Source organism: Mangifera indica, chromosome 19 (genome assembly GCF_011075055.1).
Source record: "Mangifera indica cultivar Alphonso chromosome 19, CATAS_Mindica_2.1, whole genome shotgun sequence".
NCBI lineage: Eukaryota > Viridiplantae > Streptophyta > Magnoliopsida > Sapindales > Anacardiaceae > Mangifera > Mangifera indica.
The window spans coordinates 9,786,766-9,812,896 of record NC_058155.1 but is presented as its reverse complement, the minus strand read 5'-3'; the positions used below and the strand labels follow the sequence as shown (position 1 = coordinate 9,812,896).

The 26,131-nt window shown below is 33.7% G+C and overlaps 4 protein-coding genes and 1 long non-coding RNA gene across 10 annotated transcripts; 2 read left to right on the top strand and 3 right to left on the bottom strand.

Moving 5' to 3' along the window:
* Positions 1–1,020: 1,020 nt before the first annotated feature.
* On the bottom strand, positions 1,021–1,763 carry LOC123203581. The gene is made up of 2 exons (XR_006499319.1): positions 1,210–1,763; positions 1,021–1,121 (listed from the first exon to the last, which is right to left on the bottom strand). It is a non-coding gene; the product is annotated as an uncharacterized LOC123203581 (long non-coding RNA).
* A 2,843-nt stretch (positions 1,764–4,606) lies between these two features.
* LOC123203111 (protein ECERIFERUM 2) lies at positions 4,607–7,751 on the top strand. The gene is made up of 2 exons (XM_044619290.1): positions 4,607–5,131; positions 6,835–7,751. The coding sequence occupies exons 1-2, from the start codon at positions 4,697–4,699 to the stop codon at positions 7,693–7,695; spliced, it is 1,296 nt and encodes a 431-aa protein (XP_044475225.1). The 5' UTR covers positions 4,607–4,696; the 3' UTR covers positions 7,696–7,751.
* A 1,467-nt stretch (positions 7,752–9,218) lies between these two features.
* Positions 9,219–15,231, top strand: LOC123203110 (NADPH--cytochrome P450 reductase-like). 2 transcript variants are annotated; one of them, XM_044619287.1, is made up of 18 exons: positions 9,219–9,778; positions 10,273–10,332; positions 10,409–10,485; positions 10,590–10,647; positions 10,766–10,849; positions 10,922–10,958; positions 11,779–11,848; positions 12,030–12,221; positions 12,302–12,394; positions 12,834–13,059; positions 13,166–13,249; positions 13,363–13,514; positions 13,598–13,694; positions 13,810–13,959; positions 14,040–14,117; positions 14,214–14,336; positions 14,420–14,533; positions 14,833–15,231. In XM_044619287.1, exons 1-18 carry the CDS (start codon positions 9,482–9,484, stop codon positions 14,911–14,913), a joined length of 2,073 nt encoding a protein of 690 aa, XP_044475222.1. In that variant the 5' UTR covers positions 9,219–9,481; the 3' UTR covers positions 14,914–15,231. The 2 variants fall into 2 exon arrangements, with proteins under 2 accessions (XP_044475222.1, XP_044475223.1); XM_044619288.1 differs by having other exon boundaries at positions 9,600–9,976.
* A 2,075-nt stretch (positions 15,232–17,306) lies between these two features.
* Positions 17,307–20,954, bottom strand: LOC123202909 (protein NETWORKED 2A-like). Its single transcript, XM_044619058.1, has 2 exons — positions 20,861–20,954; positions 17,307–20,419 (listed from the first exon to the last, which is right to left on the bottom strand). Exons 1-2 carry the CDS (start codon positions 20,952–20,954, stop codon positions 17,478–17,480), a joined length of 3,036 nt encoding a protein of 1,011 aa, XP_044474993.1. The 3' UTR covers positions 17,307–17,477.
* Positions 20,955–22,805: 1,851 nt separating this feature from the next.
* Positions 22,806–25,928, bottom strand: LOC123202719. Of its 5 annotated transcripts, XM_044618778.1 has the most exons (4): positions 25,780–25,911; positions 25,015–25,146; positions 24,413–24,908; positions 22,806–23,248 (listed from the first exon to the last, which is right to left on the bottom strand). In XM_044618778.1, the coding sequence occupies exons 2-4, from the start codon at positions 25,033–25,035 to the stop codon at positions 23,163–23,165; spliced, it is 603 nt and encodes a 200-aa protein (XP_044474713.1). In that variant the 5' UTR covers positions 25,036–25,146; positions 25,780–25,911; the 3' UTR covers positions 22,806–23,162. The 5 variants fall into 5 exon arrangements, with proteins under 5 accessions (XP_044474713.1, XP_044474716.1, XP_044474717.1 ...); XM_044618781.1 differs by lacking the exon at positions 25,015–25,146 and having other exon boundaries at positions 25,780–25,928; XM_044618782.1 differs by lacking the exon at positions 25,015–25,146 and having other exon boundaries at positions 24,413–24,911; positions 25,780–25,918.
* Between the last annotated feature and the right edge of the window lie 203 nt (positions 25,929–26,131).

The window sequence follows — 26,131 nt, the reverse complement described above, 5'->3', positions numbered from 1 at the left end:
ACATAAATATTTTGTAGTATATATATATATACGTTTATAATCTTTATATATAATTATATAATTATATATATATATATATATATATATATAATTAATCATTATTTTATTTTTAATTTTAAACTATTAAATCATATAGTAATATATTATTAATTATACAGAAAAAGTTGCATATTATATATATATAAATTCAATTAAAGAGATATTAATAAAATAACCTAATTTTTTCCCTTGTATAGATATGTAATCACTTTTTTTATCTATTACATTTATATAGACTAAAATATAAAATATCTAAAATACCAAGGTTTTTAAAACCGGACCGGAATAAAAACCGTTTTAAGTACTGGTTTCGGTCGGACCGGTTGAACCGTTTGGACCGGTCGATTGGACCGTTTGAACCGATTTTATGTAAAAACCTAAAAAAATTATGTTTAATTAGTAATTACATATGTTTTATACAATAAATTTTATATTGTGCATACTTTTCAATTTTCACAATTAATAAAATATATGTATTATTGAACATAAATATAATAAGTAATAATAATTAACTTTACATCAAAACAAAACATATACATAAAATAAATCCAATTATACAAATACATGAATTATTAATTATTGAACACTAACCTCTGTAAGTGGCAACAATTATTAATATTAATTTTGACTTTATATTTATATAGAGAAAGGTGCTCCCAGCAAAGTTAAAAGCAATTGAATCTATCTTCGTCATCTTCAGTTCTGTTCTCTCTCAATCATTCAGAAACCACTCAAAAATAATTTCACTCACAAACTTCTCTGAAACTACTTCCCTTCGTTTCTTGTTTACCCTCAAATCTTCTTTATTTCACCTATTTCCCTTAATCTATTTGATTTTGCACCTTAGTTGTCCTGTTATTGTCTGTGTTTTAGTTATTTTCATTTGCTTCACTTCTCTTCTGTTTTTCAAACTTGAAAACAGTTTTAAAAAAAAATTGGTTGATGTTGCTGGGAGTATCGGCGGTGTGTTGAGTCCTGTCCTTGAAGTTGGCAAGTGGTTGGCTGCTCCGATTTGGCGTCAATTCAAGTATTTGTACAACCATAATACCAATTTCAAAAATCTGGAACAACAAGCCGATAAGCTGAAGAATACAAGAGACGAAGTCCAACGTAAGGTTACTGCTGCTGAAAGAAATGTCAAAGAGATCAAACAGAATGTCAAGGACTTACAAAACACTAGCTTCCCGTCGTTGCCTGAGAAGTCGCCGGTCAGAACAGCAACGGAAATCGCCGTCGTCAGCCAACGTCTGAGCCTGGAAAGTCGCCCTGAAACTGCTGCCTTGTAAGCCTGCAAACCGACACCACTCGGCGGCAGCGTGGTCATCGGCAGCCGTATTCAAACCGTCGTCGGCAAAGAACAGGAAATTCGTCGGAGAAATTCGTCCGCTGCAGCAGTTGAGGACTGCGTCTGCGTGCGTGCACTGCAAGGAAGAGAAACAAAAGAAAAACACTGTTATATTTTTATGCAGGTTGAACCGGTAACTGCATGGACCGGTTTGGACCGCGGTTCAGCCGAGAACCGGCGGTTCAACCGCGGTCCAATCCGATTTTTATTCCAAAACGGTTTTGCCTTTCACAGAACTCGGCTACCGTACCGGTTCACGGATCAACCGGTTCGACCGGCCGGTCCGGTCCGGTTTTTAAAACCTTGTAAAATACTCTTAGATTTTCGATTCACCCAGCTAAGATTTACCTAGCCAAGACATAAACTCACACAACGAATACATAAAACCTACAAGATAATATAATAAAATTTAATTATATTTAATTCATGCAAATTATTATAAATTTAAAAAAGATTATACACTATTGCCCGACCGCCCAAGTTACCTAACCATGGTCGGTTGGTTAACCTTAAATTTCAAAATTTTCTCATTTTAAAGGTAAAATCAAAATTGAAAAATGATTATATTTGCATAATAAAAAATAAAGTGGCTACGATTTAATATTTCAAAATTTGTAAGGTTTGTATTGTAGCTAGGAATTTTGTGCAAAGATCATGCTTACTAGCTTGTATAAAAAATGATGCACTTGCTCGGGTGCTAAAAAATATTAAGTAACCGCACCGAACTAATTTTTGAAATAAAAATAAACCAAAAAATAAGTTATTTGAAAATCAATTTAGATAGCGGTTCAAGAATATTAAAAAAAATCAAATTTTCAATTTTGTCATCAATTTGTTAATTTTTTTAAAACTAATTAATCAAACTAAACAAGCTTTTAAAAAAATTGAATAAAAAATAATAAAATATTAAACATATTTAAAAAAAAAAAGAATAAGAAAATACTTTAAATTTTAATTTAAAACTAATTAATTAAAAATTTAGTCTGATTTCGATTTATAATTTTCTCAAAAATGAAAATTTAATTCAGTGGAAAAAATTATCAAATTAGTTTAATAAACTGGTTTTTAACACCCTACCCCTTGCATGAGATCCGTGGGAGTAGCTCATAAATTTGAAGCGGGTGGCCACATGCTCAACTCTTTATTTCACAAATTAAGATGTAACGTAACGCTAAATTAATTGAAAGTGACCAGCTCCTTTTTTTAATTATTTTAATCAATGTTTTCTTTGTATAATTATATACCAGAAATTTCCTTTATCATATTCTGACAACCACGCCACAGCTTAATAACATTATTATTATTATTATTATTATTATTAAATTTTTATTTTACTTAAAAGGAAGGATAACCATTTTCTTCATAATTATATCGAAACGAAAATTTTGATATAAATATAATTAAAATAATTTATAACTATAAAAGATAAGGCAAAAGAGTTATGTATGTGAGATTGTTTGATAATATAAGAGAGGATACGAGAGTTACAAACCTTTTTATTAATAAGGGAAAAAGTTTTCATTATTAAAAGTAGAGTTAGATGCGAACTGAATTAAATTTAATTTCGGTTTGATTTATAGTAATTAAGTTTGAACTCATCGAACTAGTTGCAAATAAGCTTAAGTTTGGTTAGAGTTCGAACTTTAACTAATTTATTATTAAAATGACATTATTTTAATACATATTAATCAAAATGATATTATTTTATATTAATATTTATATGTTACAAGCTTGAACTTGAAGATACAAAGTTGAGCTTATGTGAGGTTAACTTATTTCGGATTTATTCGAACTAAACTCAAATTTAAATTCGATTTAAATCAAACCCTAAGTGGGAGATTTGAGGCGTATTTATAGAAAAAATTTCACCAACTGCTCCAAGACATTTGCATGATTTAACTCAATCTTATAAATAGCGTTAAATGCTCTTATTCATTTTTCTATCCTCACCAAGAGTTTCTTTCTCCAATACATTGTATCATAATTAATGAATTCATATTAAGTAAACTGATTTTGTGGAAAGTCATTTACATATACAACAAAATTGTCGTTTTTTAAGTTATTGAATGACAAATTTTCACAATTTTATTAAATTTTTGGGTTAATTTTAATTACAGAAATATTCTAATAATTTTATTTGTTTAATTTAAAAAATAAAAATACCCAGTTCAATCTTCATCTCACAAGGCTGCCCCCTCCACATTTTTCCTTCCTTTCTTCTTTGGAAATCACTCTAATTATAATCAAATTTTCAACTCAGTTTTTGTTTTAATTAAATGTTGAGACTTCAGTAATTAATAGTGGGATGAATATTGAGGGTGGCCCTCGATTAGAAGACAACGACTACGATGGCTTGAGAGAGATCAGTTCCGAATCTGCGGTTGAAGGGTCAAATCCTTCTTATTTACACTCTATTGACGTGTCCAATCGGTAATCCTTCTCCATCAAATTTGTCGGTTGAATTTATCTCTATTTATTTTTCAAGTGGGGCTAGAAGATAATGGGTCTCTTTGACTCTTGGCCGGTGGTACAATACAAGTGTCCCTGATGGAAGAGGATAAAAAATGGATGGCTGGGCCAAACTAGAGTTTGGTCGGCTGTGCATAAATGGTATTGGGGTTTTTCTGTTTGATTGGATGTCAAATAGATATTTTTTTTGTTTGATTGAACATTCAATTGGAGTTGTGGGGGGAGTTGGCAGTGGTGATGGTGGTGTTAATAATGGTGGCAAGGGATGATGGTGGTAAGAAAAGCATGAGATTGACCATCGAGTCTCCATTATCATGTAGCGGGAGGCTAGATAAGATACAATTGAAGAATAATGTTTTATGTGTCTGTTTTAAGTATATATATATAAAAAAATTTTTTTATTAAATTGAGTTTTATTTTATTTTTAATTTAAAATTATTTAATTATTTGATAATACAAATAAAGTATACACCTATTTATATATTCAAAATAAATATATATAATTTTATTGATTTATTAATAGACCCTTATATAAGTTAATACAATTCAGACACACACTTTTATATATATAATTATATATATCGGTGATATATTATTATATAATTTTAAATTAAAAATAAAATAATATATAATAATATAATGATATATTATCACCAATTATGTGCTTAAAAATATATTGACGTCGCGTTGGCATTTACATTTACTTATCTTCACCTCTTTCATTCATGGGCTCGCTATATATATAATAGGTCAGTGTTGGGCACGAAGAGAGCCAGATCATTCTGATAATACAAATCTGCATATTCATAATTTTTCTCAAGTTGTTCCCCATAGTTCTTCACCATGGTGTCACCTTCATCCTATTCCGAAAGCCCAATTTCTGGCATGAGACTGTCATCAGTTGTGCCAGCTAAACAGACAGGAAACAAAGATCATCCACTGACAGACTTGGACTTGGCCGTCAAGCTCCATTACGTCAGAGCAGTTTACTTCTTCGACAGCGAAGCCGTTCGAGGACTCACTATAAATGACTTGAAGACGCCGATGTTTAAGTTGCTAGATATCTACTTCACTGCCGCAGGGAGGATCAGGAGATCCGAAACAACCGGCAGGCCGTTCCTCAAGTGCAACGATGGCGGCGTTCGATTTGTTGAGGCTTTTTGTGACAAAACTATCGATGATTTGTTGAATATCAATGGCGATTCTCGTGATAATTGTCTGGCCTACTATCAAACTCTTGGCCCTGATCTTCCTTTCTCCCCTCCGGTTTTAGTACAGGTAATCAATGTTCTCGTTAACATAATTTATCTTCTAATTAAAATCAAGATTTTGCCGAACCATATTCAAAAGAAAAAATACATAAGAGGACTATCGTTCTTCCTTTTGAAAACACTATTGTTAAGCCATGCAGCATTCATTTTTTTTATTTTTGTTCTGAATTTTCCACCTTACATTGAGACCTACTGGTTTGATCTAATAACGTGAATGGATGGAGGGTTGGGCTGGGCACATTAAATACTCGTTGCAGTTGAGAATACGAGAGTCGGCGGATCTTTAATAAATCGCTAATTTATTGCGTACACGGATGTTCAGGTTGCTTTGATTCTACTACCTGAGCTTAATCCCATGTCCCTGTGAAACTTTTTCCGTTCCTTTTTATAGTTTTTGTAAGAGAACCTGTTTTTCTGTCCCTACTCTTGTCTTAGGAGAACTTTTTTTTTTTTGCTTTTGTCTCTACCCTGCCCTGTTTCAAGGACAATCCTTGCAAAAAAAAAAAAAAAAAATTTCCCCTTCCCTTTTCTATCTCCATATAGAAAATTTTTTATATTTTATCTTTCCATTCGCATATTAGGTAATATATTAAAGAGAAGATAAAAGGTATATTTATCTTGTCTCAAACTGTGGATATTCTACCCATCTCTATTCATATCCCTATTTTGATCTTTATAAAAAAAAGTATTTTCTCCGATTGGAGAGAGGGACAAACCAAAGACTTTATGTGCAACCTGAATTGTCACCAGTACCCTTTCCACATCTTAATTATTAGGGAAAAAGACTATTTCCTTACCTAAGTTTTAGTTAAAAATCAAAATCACATTTATAATAGTTAAAAAATTCAAACTTTTACCTATGACATAATTTTTATTAAAAGTAAAAATAAAATAATTATTTTACTGTTTATATTAAAAAATATAAAATTTATTACTTTTTCTCTTAGATTTTAAAAACTAATATTTCACTTTTATCAAAAGTTTTCAAATTTTCAAAGATAACATTTTCACTTTCAAACCTAGGGTTTCTATATTTTTCAAACTCAGTCACCTCTCATAACTTTCAAAAGCAATAATTTCATCTCCACTCTTCAACTTCAGCTTCTGACATTTTTTTCAGTGTTGTCTTTCCCCTCCTCCTTCTCATGGTGTAATGAAGAGATAGAGATCATCTTTTTATCGTACAGTAGTGCGACAAAGAGATTTTTATTTCTCCGTCGAATCGCACGATGAAAAGATGAAAATCTTTTCATCACACCACTTATCATGGCACCAGGAGGAGAAGGAGGAAGACAGAGACGACATTGAAAGTTGGGTCATGAGTAAAAGTTCAAAATTTTCAACTGTTGCAAGAGTAATTTTGAATTTTAACTAAAATTTGGATGAAAAATAGTTAGTTTCCCTAATTATTACCCATATAGCCGTAACCAAATTGAACATTTAGATGCATTTATAAGTCTAGATTGCAGGTGTAGATGCATTTATGAGCCTAGATAATAGGTATGGTTTCTAGTTTTAAGTCACTTTTCTTCCCATCTTTTACTAGTGATACTATCAAATTTAAATTTATCAATATAAATTAAAACAATAATATTTGATTTTTTATTTAAAAATAAAAAATTAAATAATCATATTATTTAATTAATAAATTTATATTTTATTTGTACTCTTTTACGTGAGCATTAATACAAGTATTTTGCAATCAATCAGTTTACTTGGTTCAAATGTGGGGGAGTCTCCTTGGGCCTGAGCTGGGCCCATATTATCGGAGATCCAATTTCGGCATCAACCTTCGTCAACAAATGGGCTCTGATCCTGGCAGGTCATATTCCAATAAAATCTCTTCACTCGCCAAAACCAAGAAAATCTGAAACCCCTGTTTCACTTCCTGGAAAATCGTCTCCCATGAAAAGAGTTGAACCAGTTGGCGACCACTGGAAATTTTCCAACAACTGTAAAATGGAAACTCAATCTTTCCAAATCACTTCCAAACAACTAGCCCATATGGCATCAAGAGTATGTGCTCCCGCAAATGTTTCTCATTTTGAAGTCCTCTCTGCCGTTATATGGAAATCACTCTCAAAATTTAGGGAAGATTCAGGGCCCAGAGTTGTGACAATCTGTGCTTATAATAACTTGGGCAACAGAGAAAATGATGGGCCGACTAATGACTTGGTTTTAAGCACAATTGGGGCGGATTTCAATGTAAGAAAAGTTGATATATCAGAATTGGCTGTGTTGATTGCTGATAAGAAAAGGGTGGATGGGAATAGTTTGGCAGAAGAAATATTTTCGGAGGAAGAAAGTGAAAGTTCAGACCTTATTGTGTACGGTGCGAATTTGACATTTGTAAACATGGAAGAGGCGGATGTTTATGGGTTGAAATTGCAGGGTAAGAAACCAGTGTTTGTGAATTACGCCATTGATGGGGTCGGCAACGAAGGGATTGTTATGATTCTTCGCGGTCCTGATGAGGAAGATGGTTGCGGCAGGACAGTGACAGTTGTGTTGCCGCAAGATCAACTTACAAATCTCGAGAAGGAGCTGAATCAAGAATGGTCTGTTGCGTGATCAAGAGCCACGTTTATTTGGATAACAATAACAATAAAAGGAATGAGTTTGGGCAATGCCAATATATTAAAAATAAAATAAAATTTAATTATATAATAATATATTATATATATTAATCATGAATAATAAATATATTATGTATAAGTTTGGGCAATGGCAAAGTCTTGAATAATAGATTAATTTTATTTAAAGTAAATAATATTTTCCTACTTAAGATTCTGTCTAAAAATCTTTTTCATCTTTAGTTGGTATATATAATATTTTTTTTATTTAAAATCAGAGTTAATTTAAAAAATTAATAAAATAAAATAATAATTTAATCATTAATTAGTTTTGAATCAATAAAATCTTTTCAAATCTCATACATTTTAAACTATTATATAACTCTAATCATTATAATATAATATTTATACTTATAACTTATTATATTTTTTCAATTATTTAAACTATAAATGTTATTTTTAAAATTATTATAGATAAATTGATATTTCAAAACTTTTTAAAAGACTCAAAACCTTTTATTTGAATTCCGTTAACTTTTAAAAATTTTATAAAAGTCTTTAATATTTTAAAAATTGTAACTTAATTTTTAATATACAATTATAAGATAAAAATATTCTTATTTATAAGGTGAAAGAAAGAATGGATGTGGTGAAAAGATTAAAATTTTTTTTATATAATTTAGATATTAAAAACTAATAATTTTAATTTTTGTTAATTTAAATTTATATTATAATTTTAAGTAAATTTTTACTTAATTTATTTTTAAATGCGAAACTCAATATTTATTCTAATAATATCATTTTTTAGTTATTACCTTTTTTTGATTGTATTTTTTCTTTGATAACATTTTTTTTCGATAATATACTCTAACATCATTATATTGATTATAAATCTAATAATTTATAAATCAAAATACTGATAAACTTATTTGAAAATAGGTATATTTTTGGTTTAATTATTAATATATTCAGATTGAAATAAAAAATAGAACAAATATGAATACGAGAACATTCTCGCACTCATGTATGTATAATTATTTTTATTATTCTTATAATAATATATATATATATATATATATATATATATATATATATATATATATATATTATACATGAGTGCGAAAAGTGTAAACACATTTATCGTATAAATATATAAAAATTCATTTTTCACACTCTTACTCTTCGCACTTACACTAATATATATTTTGTTTTTCATTCAAATCTAAATATATTAATAATTAAACTAAAAATTAATATATTTTTAAATAAATTTATAAATATTTTAATTAAACTTAAAATTAATATGATAATGTTAGAATATATTATCGACTAAAAAAAAGATAATTATCAAAGAAAAAATATTAAAATAAATATTATATTCACTTAAAAAAATAAATTCAATAAAAATTTATCTAAAAAGTTTTAAACACAAATTTTTTTATTTATTTTAATTAAAATCCTCATTTAAACGCATTTGTATTTTATCTTATGATAAAAATTATAAATAAGGAAAGCCACTGAAAAAGTTTGACAAGACGACAAGCTCCTTTTTCAACGCATGAACTCTCGAAATCAAAACGAACCAAATAACCACCTCTCTCTTTCTCAAACTTCCCTTCACTTTCTTTTCATTTCCTCAAAACGCAGCGCGTGTCCCGTCATTCATCTTTTGCCCACTTTAATTTAGAGAGAACCGAGAACACCCTCGTTTCTCTCTCTACAACCGTTACAATTTTATTTATTTTTATAATTACACAGGGACAAATTGTAAAATAATTAAAAAAATGAGTTCGGATTCCGCTTTTGTCAAGTTTGTGGAGTCGTTGCTAGGGGTATCGCTGGGAGGTTTTGAGTCGAACACGATGCTGTTGGCGGTAACGACCGCCTTTGCGGTGCTAATTGGTTTGCTGGTCCTCGTATGGAGGAAATCTGTGGATCGAAGTAAAGAAGTGAAGCTGAATGTGCCGCCTCAGCCGGTGGTAGTCTCTGACGAGCAGGATGAGATCGATGTCGCTTCTGGCAAGATTAAAGTTACTATATTTTACGGTACTCAGACTGGGACTGCCGAGGGCTTTGCTAAGGTTATATTTTGACTTTTTCTGCTTGTTTGGTTCGGTTTGGTGATTGACTTAGCGTATTATTGTGATTTGGAGCTTTCCGCAAATGATTGGATTTGAAGGCGTGCTCAACGTAAAAGTGTTTAAATGATTATTTCCATGAGTGATTAAACTTGAAAATCACTCACGTGTTATTACCTGAAAAGGGACTGTTAACTAAAGGTGAATTATAGGCTACTTTTACAACTCTATGGCTTAGTGTGGAAAGATGATAACTTTGTGAAATTATTGGTTGACTCATCAAAGAGTAGATCATATTTTTTAGGGTAGCTTCATCACGAGTTTTATGATTTGTTGGTATTTTAGTAGAACTAGTGTTGGGTATATTCTAATGTTCAAGGTGCTGCAACTGGATGTACGGTTTTAAGTTATTTTGTTTTTATGCGAGTGAAAGAACCAAAGAATATTCTTGCTTTTCATTTCCATCGTCGTTGGATTTTTTTTTTTTTTTTGGGTAGGCTTTGGCAGAAGAAATCAAAGCAAGATATGAGAAAGCAGCTGTTAAAGTTGTTGACTTGGTATGTTAGACAAAAATGTGTTATGTGACTTTTCGTTATGGCATGACTAGAACTTAAATATCTATGGTTATATTAGGATGATTATGCTGTTGATGATGATCAATATGAAGAGAAACTGAAGAAAGAGACTTTAGTCTTTTACATGGTGGCCACGTAAGATAGTTTCTTATTTCTACTGGGACTATTTTTTAATATGAATTTGTATTTGGTCTTCTGGGAGGGATGGTGCACTCAGTTTATTTGAGCCTGACTTGTAGGTATGGAGATGGAGAGCCTACTGATAATACTGCCAGATTTTACAAATGGTTTACTGAGGTTGGTAGCTCCATCACTTGCTGCTGATCTGAATTAAAAGTCATGTTCTGCTTACAGTGCTATTATTTCATGTCCTTTGCTTAGCTGATGTTTTGGGATTACATGCTTCTTCTTTCAGGGAAATGAGAAGGGAGCCTGGCTTCAGCAGCTAACCTATGGCGTTTTTGGTCTTGGTAACCGCCAATATGAACATTTTAATAAGGTAAAACTTGCAATATATCTGATTCCTTATTCTATTTTATTACATCATTTAATGGAGCGCTTTTGCAAACAGATAGCAAAGGTTCTTGATGAACAACTTTGTGAAAAAGGTGCGAGCCAGTTTTTTTAAAATTTATTTTTAATATTAAAGAGTTGGTCTTCGTGTTGCTAGTGCGTGTTAAAATTAACGGTTTCTAACTGACAAGTATGAGCTAATATCTGTCTCTTGACATGCACCTTAGCATTAGTGCATGATATTTTTTGTAGCAAATTTGTATGAGAAGCACAAATGGCAGACTTCTCAAGATTTTGTATGGAATTAGTGCAATTAGTATCCATTGGGCTGGGTATTTTGAATTAATTATCTAGTGCATAGTTATGGTAGCAGTTTATGAGCACCTAGTGGAGAGTCATTGTTTCGATGGTCCAATATTCCCTGAGTGTTCTTTCCTTGGTTCACTGACTTTGAGAGGACGAAAAAGACTCCATTTTCTTATCTTTGATTTGTACTTTGAATTTGTAGAGGTTCCAATGAGGTTTCTCTATTGCAGGAAATTCTTATATAGGTGTCAGCATTGCTGGATAACAAATTTTCAAATTTTCTTTCACATGATATTTTGATTGGGTACTTGACTCCAATATTTTTCAGTCTTTATCTGTCTCCTCTCATTTCGAATTTGTGCTTTCTGCATACTCTGACTCAAGTTGTAAGTGCTTTGTAGTGCATTGCTGTTTCTCTTCTGCAGCTCCAGCTGATATCATTTTTGTGCTTCTTATGGTAGAGAGTGATTGGTTGTATGCAAATAATTTGTTCTGGATTGCATGAGGATGGCTGGTGGTTGTATTTTTTTTTTTTTGACTTTCTCAAGTTTTCATCTTTTTTGTTTTAGGTTGAGTTGTGCACTTATTCTCAATTATTGTTTGATGCAGGTGGAAAGTGTCTTGTTCCAGTTGGGTTAGGGGATGATGATCAGTGCATTGAGGATGATTTTGCTGCTTGGTATACTGTAGTCCTCTTAGGCATTTACATTTTCCTCTCACCCTCCCATTTGTAATTTATTCCTTTGTACATCTATTTAAGTGATGATTACTCTTTACCTTTTGAAGAGGAGAGCTTCTTTTGTGGAATATGACTCAGTTTCTGATAAATTCATTCTTCTGAGCTGTTTTCCCTCCTCTAGGAGAGAATTACTGTGGCCCGAGTTAGATAAATTGCTCCGAGATGAAGATGATGCAAATACTGTATCTACCCCATATACAGCAGCTATTCCCGAATATCGTGTAGTGATTCATGATCCCACTGTTACATCTTATGAGGATAATTACTCAAACATGACCAATGGAAGTGCTTTTGATATCCACCATCCTTGCAGGTTCTGCAAGACACCAACTTGTTGTTCTGGAACATATTTTATTGATTACTAATATTGATGTTGCTTTGTCTGCCTTACAGAGTAAATGTGGCTGTCCAAAGAGAGCTTCACAAACCTGAATCTGACCGCTCTTGCATACATCTTGAGTTTGACATATCAGGGACTGGTATTATGTAAGTTTTCAATATTGTAGTTAGTAATGGTAGAGGTCTGGAGACAACTAGGCATGCGTGCTTGATTAGATTTATATTGGAGAAAAATCTAATATAGAAAGGAGAAGGCAGTTTTTGTTGGTGTCTTCCTAATTATTCCTGCACATTGGTTTTTTTATCATTTTAGTCGATGTGCATGCCATTTTCCAATATTATTTTAGTAAAAAGGTAGGGATAAAGAAAATTCATCAACTGTTGGTAGTGTAAATTGCATGTGTTTGCTGATCTTTTCCCTCCCATCACTCTAAATTTCCTTTTGATTACCATAGGAATCTCTCTTTTAAAATAAAATATTTTTCTTCTAAATTTAAAGTACAGGTAGAAACTGTTATTGAATCATTGTACATTAACAAATTGATAAGGTATTAATCTGTTCATTTTGTTTTGAATCTATGGTCAGATATGAAACAGGAGACCATGTGGGCGTTTATGCTGAGAACCTCGATGAAACTGTTGAAGAAGCTGTAAAGTTGTTGTGCCAACCTTTAGAGATGATGTTTACTATTCATACAGATAATGAAGATGGTACTCCCCTTGGAAGCTCACTGCCACCTCCTTTCCCTGGTCCATGCTCTCTACGCATGGCATTGGCACGATATGCAGATCTCTTGAACCCTCCTCGTAAGGTGGTGTATTTGCACTTTTCTTATCTCTACCGGCTTTCTTCTAAATCTGTGTTATATGATTTATAATTAGTTTTATTATTTTATTCTGAAATATTTCTGCTGCCAGGCTGCTTTGATTGCTTTGGCTGCCCATGCCACTGAACCTGGTGAAGTGGAGAGACTCAAGTTCTTATCATCACCTCAGGGGAAGGTTGGCATAACTTGTGCCATCTTTTACCTCTTTTGGACTGCTGTACTCATTTTAAATACTTCATTTTGTTTTTCTGTTCTTGTGTATGATTGTCATGTGTTTCCATTATTCAGGACGAGTACACACAATGGGTCGTAGCCAGTCAGAGAAGTCTTCTTGACGTTATGGCCGAGTTCCCATCAGCGAAACCTCCCCTTGGTGTATTTTTTGCTGCTGTAGCCCCTCACTTACAGCCTCGTTACTATTCTATCTCTTCCTCACCTAGGTGATACACTACTTCTGACTAGTGTCATTTTGTCTATTAATTTACGTGTAGTTCAATGAAACTAATTCTTTTGATTTTCACAGATTTGCCCCTGATAGGGTTCATGTAACATGTGCTCTAGTTTATGGTCCAACTCCCACTAATAGAATACACAAAGGGGTGTGTTCAACCTGGATGAAGGTAGTGACTTAGTTTTCAAAATCCTTTGCCTTGCCCTCCTTTGCATTTCACGATGTGCCCATTTAAGAAATACTTAACATACTGTCAAAAATACATGTTTTTCGGAAATATTCAGAATGCAGTTCCTCTTGAGAGAAGTCTTGATTGTAGCTGGGCCCCTATTTTCATCAGATCATCTAATTTTAAGTTACCAGCTGATCCCTCCATTCCAATTGTCATGGTAGGACCTGGGACTGGATTGGCACCATTTAGAGGATTTCTACAGGTATGGGATCACTCAATACATTTCATGTTCCCTTGTTTTTAATATGAAACAACGAAATTGAGAATTATTTAATTTACCAGGAAAGAAGTGTCCTGAAAGAAAATGGTGCTCAACTTGGTCCTGCTCTGCTCTTCTTTGGATGTAGAAATCGTCGGATGGTTAAGAAATTTGTTATATGTGTTTTTATACCAGTTAACTGTTGAAAACAATGCAAACTTGTTCCATATCATTCAGAGTATTGGTTTCATTTGCAGGATTTTATTTATGAGGATGAGCTATACAATTTTGTGGAACAAGGTGTTATATCTGAGCTGATTGTTGCATTCTCACGGGAGGGACCACAAAAGGAATATGTTCAACATAAGATGATAAACAAAGTAAGTTTTAGTGGTATCCAACAGAGGTTGCAGTTGTCATAAAGACAAAATTCTGAAGTTCATTGAATTTATTCAAATTGCAGGCAGCATATTTGTGGAGTTTAATTTCTAAGGAAGGATATCTTTATGTATGTGGTGATGCCAAGGGTATGGCAAGAGATGTTCATCGCACTTTGCACATCATTGTTCAGGAGCAGGTATGAACTATCATTCATTGTTTGCCTTTGTCTTTCCTGTTCTGTTGGAGAGTTTGAAGTTGCCTGGTCTGTTTGCATAACTTGAAGGCCATATGGTTATCTGCTATTTAATTTCATCGGTTCATGATCATCCGGTCCAGGCTGTGCCACCTGTCCTGGTTTGGAAAATCATGAGGATTTTGATGGTTTGATGATGCTGAGACTTGTAAAGCAAGTCTATTGTTTTCCCAGTAATGATATAATGTGCATTCTGAATTAAGGGAGATTGTTTATCCAAATTTGTTTGGCATAAATTTCAGGAAAATGTGGACTCATCGAAGGCAGAGTCTATCGTGAAGAAACTCCAGATGGATGGACGATATCTTAGAGATGTGTGGTGATGGTTGTTGTTATCATTTCTCTATAATTGTTTTAGGTGATATTATATACAGGGGTGGAGCTCAAGCTTCTTTGACTGCACTTACAGAGAAGTAGCAAAGATGGTGATAGTGGTACCAAAGGTGCTAAATGTAACTGGCATCTTCAGAAAATTAAAATGACTTCTTGTCATATGTTTATCTTAGTTTTTGATTTCTGAATAAAAGATCAAATGTTTTTGAACTTTGATCTGATTCAGAGGTTTTACCTGAGTACCTGTCAGAAAACATGTTTGGATGGATGGAAAATGGTGTTGAATAAAACCTGTACTTTACTTTGTATTTGAAGAGGTTTAAACACTTAATTAGATTTTTTTTTACCACATTGAGCAAGTAAAACCCTAAATACAGTGATTAATCTCACAATCATTATACCAGATAAGTGAAGGGTTCGACTCTCAAACCCAAACCCTCTACATTAGATTTCACATACTAAACCAGTTAAGTTTGTATTCCTTAAGGTTTTTTATTAGATTCCCCCAAACCAAACAGAATCTGGTGACTTCAAATTCAACAACATTATTTGTGGTAATTCGATTACTTTTTCTCTCTTGCAAACTGGTTTTTTCATCCTTATTCTCTCTTTCAAAGCTCCAAACCCGTAGGTTTTTCATCCTTATTCTCTCTCCCAAACCCTTTGTTACATTTCAATTTGAGAACTGTCGAGAAAGAAAATTTTATAGATGAGAGAGATGACTGCAATCTGAATTACAGATGGAAAGATGCTACAGATATTTTGGCATTGTGCAAAATGTGCCTTTTCATTTCTCCCGTACTTCTTTAACTACCTTCATCGAATAACGTTCGATCGAATTATCAAAATGATTCTTTCAAAAACGACATCGTTTATTCAAGTGACATTCACAACTAAAACACAATTAGCAGGACACCGCAGTGCTACAGAACTTTAAGTGGAACGTTGCGTTTCCTTGTTCATCTTCAAACTTTTCCTACGTATTTTAAAGCACTTCAGTCTGCATCAAATTCCCCCTTTCCAACTTCCTTGTCCTCAAGGGAGAACGCCGGAAATCTGCGTTGAATATCATCTGAAAACTCCCGTGTGGCTGTTTCAACAGGTTCTCCTTGCTAATGAATGAGTAATTTAACGGCAGGGATATTTCCTTGGTTAACCAGTTTTCGTTCAAGGATGGTTTGTGGATTGAATTGGTGAGCTGAAACTGTTGAGGTAGTAAAGGAGAGACCAAATCCTTAGCATGTGCAGGTTTAAGGAGAGATACATGAAACACATCGTGAATTTGTGCACTTAGTGAGGGGGCCAACTAGGATTCTATTGTCTGTTGTTGCACTTGGTATTGGTGCCAATTGTTCTATGAAATTACTATATAGAGAGGTGAGACTAGGAGATTTCATGAGAAAGTAGACTCTGACAGACATTTTCTTTGTTTAGCTCTCTCCACAGGGATATTTTGAGTGGTTCTAGTATATTATGTTAACCAGCCCTATTATGGGTTGAGTTGAGTAGCAGCATTGTTCTCATTAAAAGCGTCAAGTTTTGCAGAATTATATGAATTGAGAATCTTCCATAGAGAAGATTATGCTGATGATGCTTTCCAGTTTAATAATTTGCAATGTCTGATTGGACCGTGTATCATGAATTGTGTGAATAGAATGAACAGCCACTGACCATGCTCTATCAGATTGGAAACAAATTGTATGTTATACATACGATGGTTATGTACAGGGATTATTTCTTCCTTGTATTAAACTGAAGAGACCAAGGTGTTTGCTTTTCTTTTTCTTGGCCCTTCACCATGGATTTTCTTTTGTCATGTATGAATGTGTACTGGATGGTAGTTGTTTGTGGTGGCAGAAAAGCAACAATAAAATAATATGATGGATTCAACCGTCCATTGTCGAGGATCCTTATTTTTCTATGAGAATATGGGCATGGGTGAGAATGACCATGTAGATGGTAGCAACAACCAGGCCGAAGGGGAATCAAACTGAAAATGTTGATAATATGATGGATTCAGCCGTCAAGGAAAATGAAAATCTATGTGCAGTTGAAGAGAATTTCGAGCTTCAGAACCCTGACAAGAAACAGGCAACTGATGAATGTAATGGAAATCTGGAGGTTTGTTGCGAAATAACAGCCAGTGATGAAATGCAAGGATGAAAAGAAAGATAAAAAGGAATTGAACTAATCCGTATACTTGGTGCAGCAGCTTCTCATTCTTTCACGTTGGTGACGTTGGATTTTTCAGTTTAACAAGTATTAGCGCCTTATGAACAAGATAGATTGATTTGAGCCTCTCATCAGAAATATTTTCAGAATAAGGTCAGATCTTCAGGTACTGCTTTAGCATATACACAATTCAGATGCACAATAACTATTCTGTCTTTCCTAGCAAATGTCTAGTTCTATTATGCAAGTACATTAAGTTAGTATTTTACAGCAAACAAATTTACAGGATACACTTAAATAACATAACCACACACAACGTTTGTTTCATTTATAGATCAAAGTCAAAATCCTAGTATATATCTGCACACCATTCTATTAAATATTATCGGTGACGTCCAGCCACAGCTGGACTACTGTGTCTATGCGGTTTCTGCAATGTGGGATTCATGAATGAGAACAGCGATGACTTTTGCTTATGTTTCTTTAACTTCACTCCAAACAAGAAAGATTTTAAGGGAATTCTTGCACGACTCATTATGGGTCCTTGTCTTCTAAATTCATCATCAACTTCTGCTAGTGTTGTTTCCACCTCCATCTTCAGCTTCTCAACACGTTCATGTCCTGCAAGCAGTTGCTCCGAAATTTTGGTGTTCTCCTGTTTCATGTTCAGAACCTCACCTTGAAACTTGGCTGCTCGATAACTACTTTGTCCATTCTCTTCAGCCTGCCCACCTGTATTTGATACTCTTTCTATCTCTTCTTGGATACTGCATAAACTTGAATATCTTCCATTTAATTCATCTTTCAGAACTTCATTGTTTTCCAACCACAATTTTAATTCGGTTTGTACTTCTTTCAAGTGTTCATAGATCAGTTGGGGATCAGACGGAAGATAGGGATGCTTTTTATTTCCTTCTTTCTTCCCTTTACTCTTCAGTTTGGTTAACTCTGCTTTTAAGTCGTATACTGTAGATTGATACTTTTTTATCTGCTGGTAAGAAGTGCTGAACCTCAACCAGAACTCCAGGTTATCCTCCAGAAGTTTATTGATGTCTGAGCGGATTTTTTCTTCTGTAGTTGTAAGAGAAATGGGAGTTTTGGCATATTTTAAATTCAAATTGGTTTCTTCTTTTAGAGGAGACTTGTTCAGTTGGGTTTTCTCTTCGAAATCATAACTATGTTCACTGAATGGAACAGGCTGCGGTGAAGCTTGTGATGAAAAAAAAGATTCCGGGGAGATACCTGATTGCATTATGCTTTCACGGGATGCCGATCCTCCCTGATGAGACTCTGTCATGCTGGTTTGCGGTGACCGTGAGCTGATTTTATTTCGTAAAGACTGAATCTCATCATCTCTGTAGGCAACAGCAATTTCTAATTCCCTTATCTGCAAAGCTAATTCTATTAATCCATCCCGGTTATTCTTCTCTACTTCACTCAGCTTTCTCTTTACATCTTTATATTTCTGAAGAACTGAAGTGTACGCCCCTATCATACTTTTTTCTGCTTCCTCTAACCCAGGTGAGAGCATCCTCCAATTAGGTTCTCCCTCTTCAATGCCGGGTTCCTCTAGGTCGGCGTAAAGATTGCAGCTTGTTCTATCGGACTGACTTTTGTCTCTTTCCTCTAACCCAGGTGAGAGCATCCTCCAATTAGGTTCTCCCTCTTCAATTCCGGGTTCCTCTAGGTCGGCGTTAAGATTGCAGCTTGTTCTATTGGACATCTCCGTCTTCTGATCTTTCTCCTCATTCGTCAATCTCAATTCCTGGCAGTTTTCAGAATTAACATCAAGTTTAACATTTGGGCGGGAATCGACAATGTTTTGTTCTTCAGGTTTGGCAGATATGCTGAGAAACGAAGAATTATTATCCTTCTCAGGTTTTGGTTCTTTTATGCCCACTGCACTATCACCAGACTCAGCAACCAGCTTTTCTTCTTTTTTGACCTGATTTTCTGCTTTTGCGTCTGAAGCTGCTTTCACTTGTGGGAATAATCCTTCATCCTCGACATTCTCTTCTAAATCCATACTTTGTAACTTCTTGGACAAGTAATCAATGCTACAACTTGCTTCAGTAAAATGTGTTTGGAGGTTGTTGTTTTGATCTTCAACGCTTTCATTGAGACTTCTTATTCTAGCCAACTCTTCTTCCACCGCCATTAGCCTTTTGTTCATGTTGTCCGAACCTGCAATCATAGTTTCCTTGTCCCCTTCCAGGCTATGAATGAGTGCCTGAATCTGATCGTTTTCTGATCTTAAGCTCATCACCAAAGCCATCTGAGAAGAAACCTGATGCTCCAAATTAACAACTTCATCTATAAGTCCATCAATCTTCTCAACCATTTGGGTCACTGAGGAGGACGAGTCTGAATCAACTGCAAACTGTTTCTTAAAATTTTCCTGAAACAATTTCACGTTTCCTCTACTTTGTGTCCTACTGATCTCTGGATCCAATTCTTTCAATTCTGAATCTGATTCTGCAATTGTAGACAAATGCTTCTTAAAGGTAAAGGGTTCATGCTCATTTGTTTGTTTAGGGAGAAATTCATTTCTGAGGTCTGCAAATTTCTCATGATACTCCAAGATCCTTTGGAACTCTACTTTTGCCATTCCAGCTGACTGCTCTTGTTTCCCTTGCAACTTAGCCAAGGTCTCTTGGCATGACTTGAGAGCCGTGGTCAAAGTTCTAGCTTCATTGTCATCTATAACATTATGAATACCAAATTCATCCTGCAAGCGGCTCACATTGGCCTGCATTTCAGCTATCTGATTCTCAATATCCCAATACTTCTCATACGCATATTCAGATGAACTCTTCACAAACTCCTCCTCAGTTTGCGATGCCAAGATTCTTTTCTGAAGCTTGCCGGTTTCCTCTAATGCTTCGCTTTTGGTGAGGCCTGATTTCTGTGGTGGTTTAGGAGGTTTAGCAGAACTACCAGTTTTCTTTAGCCCCTTCTTTGGCAGTTCCATTGAAGGACTCTCCCAGAAATCTTCATTTAAATTTGCAGGAACTTTTGGGATGAGAGCTTTGGGTGGCATCTCATTGTCAAAAGTAGATGTTTCATTTCTATAATCTTCATCTTCATCATCCATCTCGAACTGAACTTGTTCCGGACACACAGTAGCAATCGTACGATTGGCACTTTGCAACTCTTTTGAAAGATGATCATATCTTTCTGCTAATGCTCTGTATGACCTGTATGAGTATTCCACATTATTTATAAGAATTGGCCTCTTGCGGTAGTACATATTTACTCTTTGGACAAATGAGTCCCCATCATTTTCGATGATTTTGAGCATCTCATCCACCTTCTCCTCCATATCTGTGTTTTCACAAAATCATGTCAATATATGTCAACATTATAATTATTCCCATCTCAAAATGCTCAGTCAGGGATTCAGTTTTCTTTAACATCAAGCAAATAAACATAAGTTATGTTTGTATTAGACACTATTCCCCGTTATCATAGACTGATTCCTGCACAAATCATGGGGTTGAATTTTCTCCTGTACATAAGACTAGTTTAGCATAAAATATTTATTTTCCTTCTATATCACACTCTGATGGATATATGTAAACATCTGTTCTAGTTTAAAATGATTATCCAGTTCACTTTCTTTCATTTATAATATAGTATCAGAGCCTGAGGCTTTTCTTCAAACGGAAAAGCTATTGTTCCTACTTAAAGGGAATCATTCAGAGGTTAAGCAATCAAAATACAAAATGAGTTTTCTGTGAGTCGACAAGAAATGAAAAGGGTTACCCTGGAGGCTCTGTTCCAGCCATTTTGACTGCTTCGTCCTGATATGGCTGGCCCACCACCATGGATATGCATTGTTTGCTGCTCTCTGCAACATAATTCATTAAAACTCTAAAGGAAAAACAAAAGAAAGGCCAGGCAAGGCCATAAAAGAAGGATGGCAATGGCGAGGATGATAATGATGATGATGGGCAAAAAGATTTCCTCAAGGCAAAAACACAGGTGTCTTAGACTGTTTCTCAACTGTGGAGGAGAGCGTAGTTAGCTGAAAGATCCAAATATATTGGAAACTTTGGCTGTTTATGTGCGCATGTCAGTTGTTTCCTGATTGGTATCCCATAAAGTAGACCGAAAATCTGTCACTCTTTTCTATATTATGCTATCCATCATGCTGTAAACTACCAACCAGCCTTACATAGCTAATTACATAATTTAAGCTAATTATATAATTTATGTTATATATTTTCCAAGATGTAGGGTTGGGATTTACAAACCAACTTCATTTAGTTGTAAATAGTTGTTTTCTTCCTTAATCTTGAATGATGATAGGAATGACATTCTATATCTAAATATTTCTCTTGTTCTGTGAAACATTTTTATTGGGACAAAAATTTTGTTTGAATCTTTTACGATGTTCAGAGGCACTAAATTTTTTTTTTATAACCAGAGAATCTGTTTATATTGGTTGGATGTACTAATCCTGAGACATGATCTCATAACCATTATATCAAGTAAATCAGAATTTTACAAACGTAATATAGGCTAGAACTTAGGTATTTTCCTTAGAACAAGAGGGATTAGATTTGTTTGGATCTTTTTGTGAAGTTTATAAGGACTAGATTTTGTTTGAATCTCATACAATCTTTGAGGCAAAAAAAATTACTTGAACAAAACGTATCGAAAGCTGAAACACAAGTCAAAAGGAAACGCTAGAGACATTCCACATCAAAATAATGTATTACAAAATTATAGGGAAAATAATTGGAGAGAATGATAATTTTGCATTTCTTAATCAAAAGTTTTTACAACCATGTCTATTTTTAGTAGAATTAAGGAAATATATAATTAATCAAAACCATTAAAGATACCATCAATGCAATTTGAAAGTAAATAATTAAGGAGATCCTAATGAGATATTTGTTATAAGAGTGAGATATAATGGGATATTGTGCTATCCTCCTCTTAAACTCAAAAGATGTTAATGTAACAAGATGAGCAATTACCTATAATGGAGTGTTCATGATTTTCAACCCATTCAGCATTAGAATATGTTGTTAAACTAAGTGAGGAAGACCTATAGTAGTGTCTTAAATTAGTGTTCTCTTGACATAAGGAAGGTTACGAAACACAAGAACTTATGAGTAACATGAGAAATATCTATGAATTAACTAAAAATAGGAATTGCATAAACAATATCATATTAAGTTTTATAACGACTACTCTCCAATGGTCAAATAGTTGTTACAAACGCCAACTTCAATTTTTTTTTTTTTATTTAAAAACTTTTAATATATTTCACGCTAATTCTATTTTTTCTTAGTTTAATCACTAAACTCTCCAACTCACGAAATGTCACTCAATTCTACAGTTATTTTTGTTTTTATTTGATTTTAATATTTATTCAAGTTAGTCAATTATATTTCTTTTCTCGAATTTATATTTAAAATGGATTCAAACCCAAATGAATTTAATTTGTTTAATTATTTTGACAGTAAGAAAAATTCATATGTTAATAAAGAATTACAGTTACAGTTGTCACTGTCAGAGAAAAAAAGAAAATAAAAATCATCAATTTAAAAGCATTTCAATCAAATAGAAAAAATTATTATTGGTAAAATGGTTTAAAAAGCATTGTGCAAACGTTATGGTTATGTCTAATATGTGCAAGTTTAGGTGGCACTAGATATCTCTGTAAGCATATCAACAAGAAATGACAAATCTTGAAAGATATAGAAGAAGACTGTACCATAAATTTCTCATTTTTACATTATACTATATTTACAAGAAAAAATTATTTACAGTAATAGGACAGAGCATTAAACAACTTCCATATTGACAACTATATTTACATCAAAGAATAAAAATCACACACATTCTCTTTTTTCTAAGTTTTTTTTTTTTTTAGTTTCTACCAATTCTCGTGAAATATTTGACAGAAGAAGCAAAAAAGGAAGTTACTTCAGCCACTGAAACCATCATTAGTCCTTCAGTCATCACCATTTCTATTCACAGTATACTTATTAAACAATAGAATATGTTCTTCCAGAAGATAAAGCAGCAGCCTCAGAACCAGGATGATACAGATTTATATGCTAGCATCAGTACTCTGCAATGTCAGCTGTTCTGGTGTTCTGGAGGGAAGATAGCCATTGTTCCATATGCCGTTGCTGTCTACACATTGGAGAGATGCAGAGAACTTAGCATCCATAGATCATTTTAAGGTTAAATCAAGAAAACTGGTTATATTTTGCTTTGGACAACCAATCAAATATATATTGTATTTGTTTTTTTCCCCAGATACACTTGTACATAAAACCATAAGCAGGAGGAGATATAACAGTAAGAAGCTAAAAGAAAAAAAACCCAAGAAATAAAAAGTTGTAGTCCTTTCCAAATTCACACTGCAGCACATTGCTCAGAGACAGAACATGTTCAAGGTTTTCTGAGAGAAACCAGATTATAGGGCCTTAAAAATATCCCAAGTATGAGTAATTAAGAACAGATTCAGTAATATCTACATTTTTTATGGAAAAGGAGAGGGTTCTATGGAATATAGTGCTTCAATATAATGTAACATTAACATTCTACACGAGGCTACATTGAGGATACAAAGAAAATAGCGTGAAAATTCTATAAACCACCAGATACTACAAGTTTGTCTGTGTAAATGAACCGTACATCACACAACTTATGAAGCCAATAGGAGAAAGGAAAATAGATATGACAATCCTAAGATTTTAACGCATGAAACATGTTCTTTCCAATGTTCCTAAAAAATGTCAGCTTGTAGATTACTTAAACAACTCAAAGAACTTTGGTATTTTCTGGAATCTATGGTTTTGAATGTTAATGTGATTCACAAAATCAGCATTAAAACATAATGTCCACGAATTGGTCATGCTGGTAATTCAAATTCTACCTTTTTATAACTACATGTCACCGTGTCCACACCAAGCAAATCATAGAAGACAAAATGAAGGCACTGTCATTATCATTATGTGATAATTAAAGCTAAGTTACTACAATGTATATTAGAGAAAATAACAATTCAAATAACTGTACTAGCTGGAACTAACTTCAAATGTCTCAGTAATTAACATTTTCACAAACAATTAGCAACATGCTTACTGGCCATATGATGAACAGTCCAAGAGAAGTCCAGAATTCAAAGCATGATTTCTACATAGCAAATCAAATAAGGGACAAAAAACTGATGCTCTAACAATCAGTTATCAAAAGCTAATCTTACCAAGCCTTTAAAGGTGAGAATACCCTATTCATATTCAACCAATATAAAGAGCTAGAAACAATATAAATGGTGCAGAAAAAATTTACCAGCAGAGTAGCTATCATGGATGTTGAAAATCGCACCAAAAATGTTTTCCTTCGTATCCTCCACCACATTATCCCGAACCTTCCCATAGCATGGAACCAGAACAGCAAAACTATTGTCCAGATCCTCATCACTCTGAAATCCGGGTCCATGAGGCTCCAACCATCCAATTGAGTAATCTGAATCATCTGACTCAGACCCTGAAACACATCCACCATCAGACGGCACAATAACAACATCATATTCCCGGTCAATTTTCCTCTCTTCCCGGCTCTGCCATTTTCTTTTGACCCTCCTAGATGAAGAGGCCATGTTAGCCCTCCTAACTAAGGGAAAAATCAGGTTATCTGACTCCCAGAAGCCCAAATCGGTAGAAGAATTTAAAGAAGAACCGTTTGAGATTGTAGGCTCCTGATGCTTTCCACTCTGTAACCACCATGCAAGATGACTAAATGCCAAAGCCATAGAGTCCACCAAAATGGCTGCCAATTGGCCAACCTGCTTCAAGAATCAACCAACACACATAGTAAGCAACAGAAACAGATGTATACACACAAAATCAATCTAAAGAGTAGATGTGGTGAACAACTAATGCGAAGTTAACCCTTCCTTTTCCAGGAGTCATATGCAGCAAAAGTTAATGCGAATCATCTCAGCAAACTATTTGAACAACTGTTCAGCTTAATCGACGCAACTCAATTTTGGCGAGAATAATTATAATTCAAAATCATTTTTCCTGGCTACCAAACAGAGAGTTACATGGTATTAGTAGGAATTACAACACATGTTCAGATGTATATATCTGTCCATAGATTGAATTAAGACAATCCCAGAAGGATCTTATCGTTTGTCTCCCAATAAATCTAGTTTGGTGGAAAGAAAACATCTAAAGTTACAATGCAACATGGATTTACCAAAAATAGATGAATCAAAACATTGTAACTAATCAAACAAAATACGAAATTAATCAAAATTGAATAAAAATATCCAAATCCGATTCATTTATTTAAAAACAAACCTTAAAACTCAGAATTCTTTACCATATATACAAATCCAAAATGAAAATAAAAACCCATGTTTCTTTAGTTCCTAGTATTAACTTTACTTTCTATATTCAGAATGCATGATCAATCAAACACTAAATTAACAACACATTTTAAAGACAAACAAAGTTGAAGCTCTTTTCATATTTCTTCGTTGCCAATGCTCCTTCTAACCAATTAACCATCTTTGAAAAGACACAACAGAAAAAGAAATACCAAAAAGACTGCTTGCCTTGTAGCTTAAACTTGGAATGTTAAACGAAGATTCAAAGCAAACCCAACAATAAAAAATCCCACAAGAAAAAAAATTCACTTTAACAAAGTACCTTGCAGACCCAAAAACTTAAAAGATTAATCACTGTGATTGAATTTAAGCCGATTTTTCTCTCTCTTTAATTTGAAGAATAAGAGGGAGAATCCGAGTAAAACTGTCGCTGAAGAAGAACAGTGAATGCACGTAAACAAGTAAATAACATAATTATCTACGCTCGGCTTGAATGCATATTTACAACTAGTGTTCACACGTCAGCAAAATGAGGGGTATATATGGAATTTTAATGGCAAAACGAGCATGATTTTGTCATGTAAATTTAATTATGTGTGGAAAGGTGTGTAGCTGAATGGAAGCGTACTGTGGACTTAAAATGCCACGTGACAGGTCAGATGTGGTGTGGGATT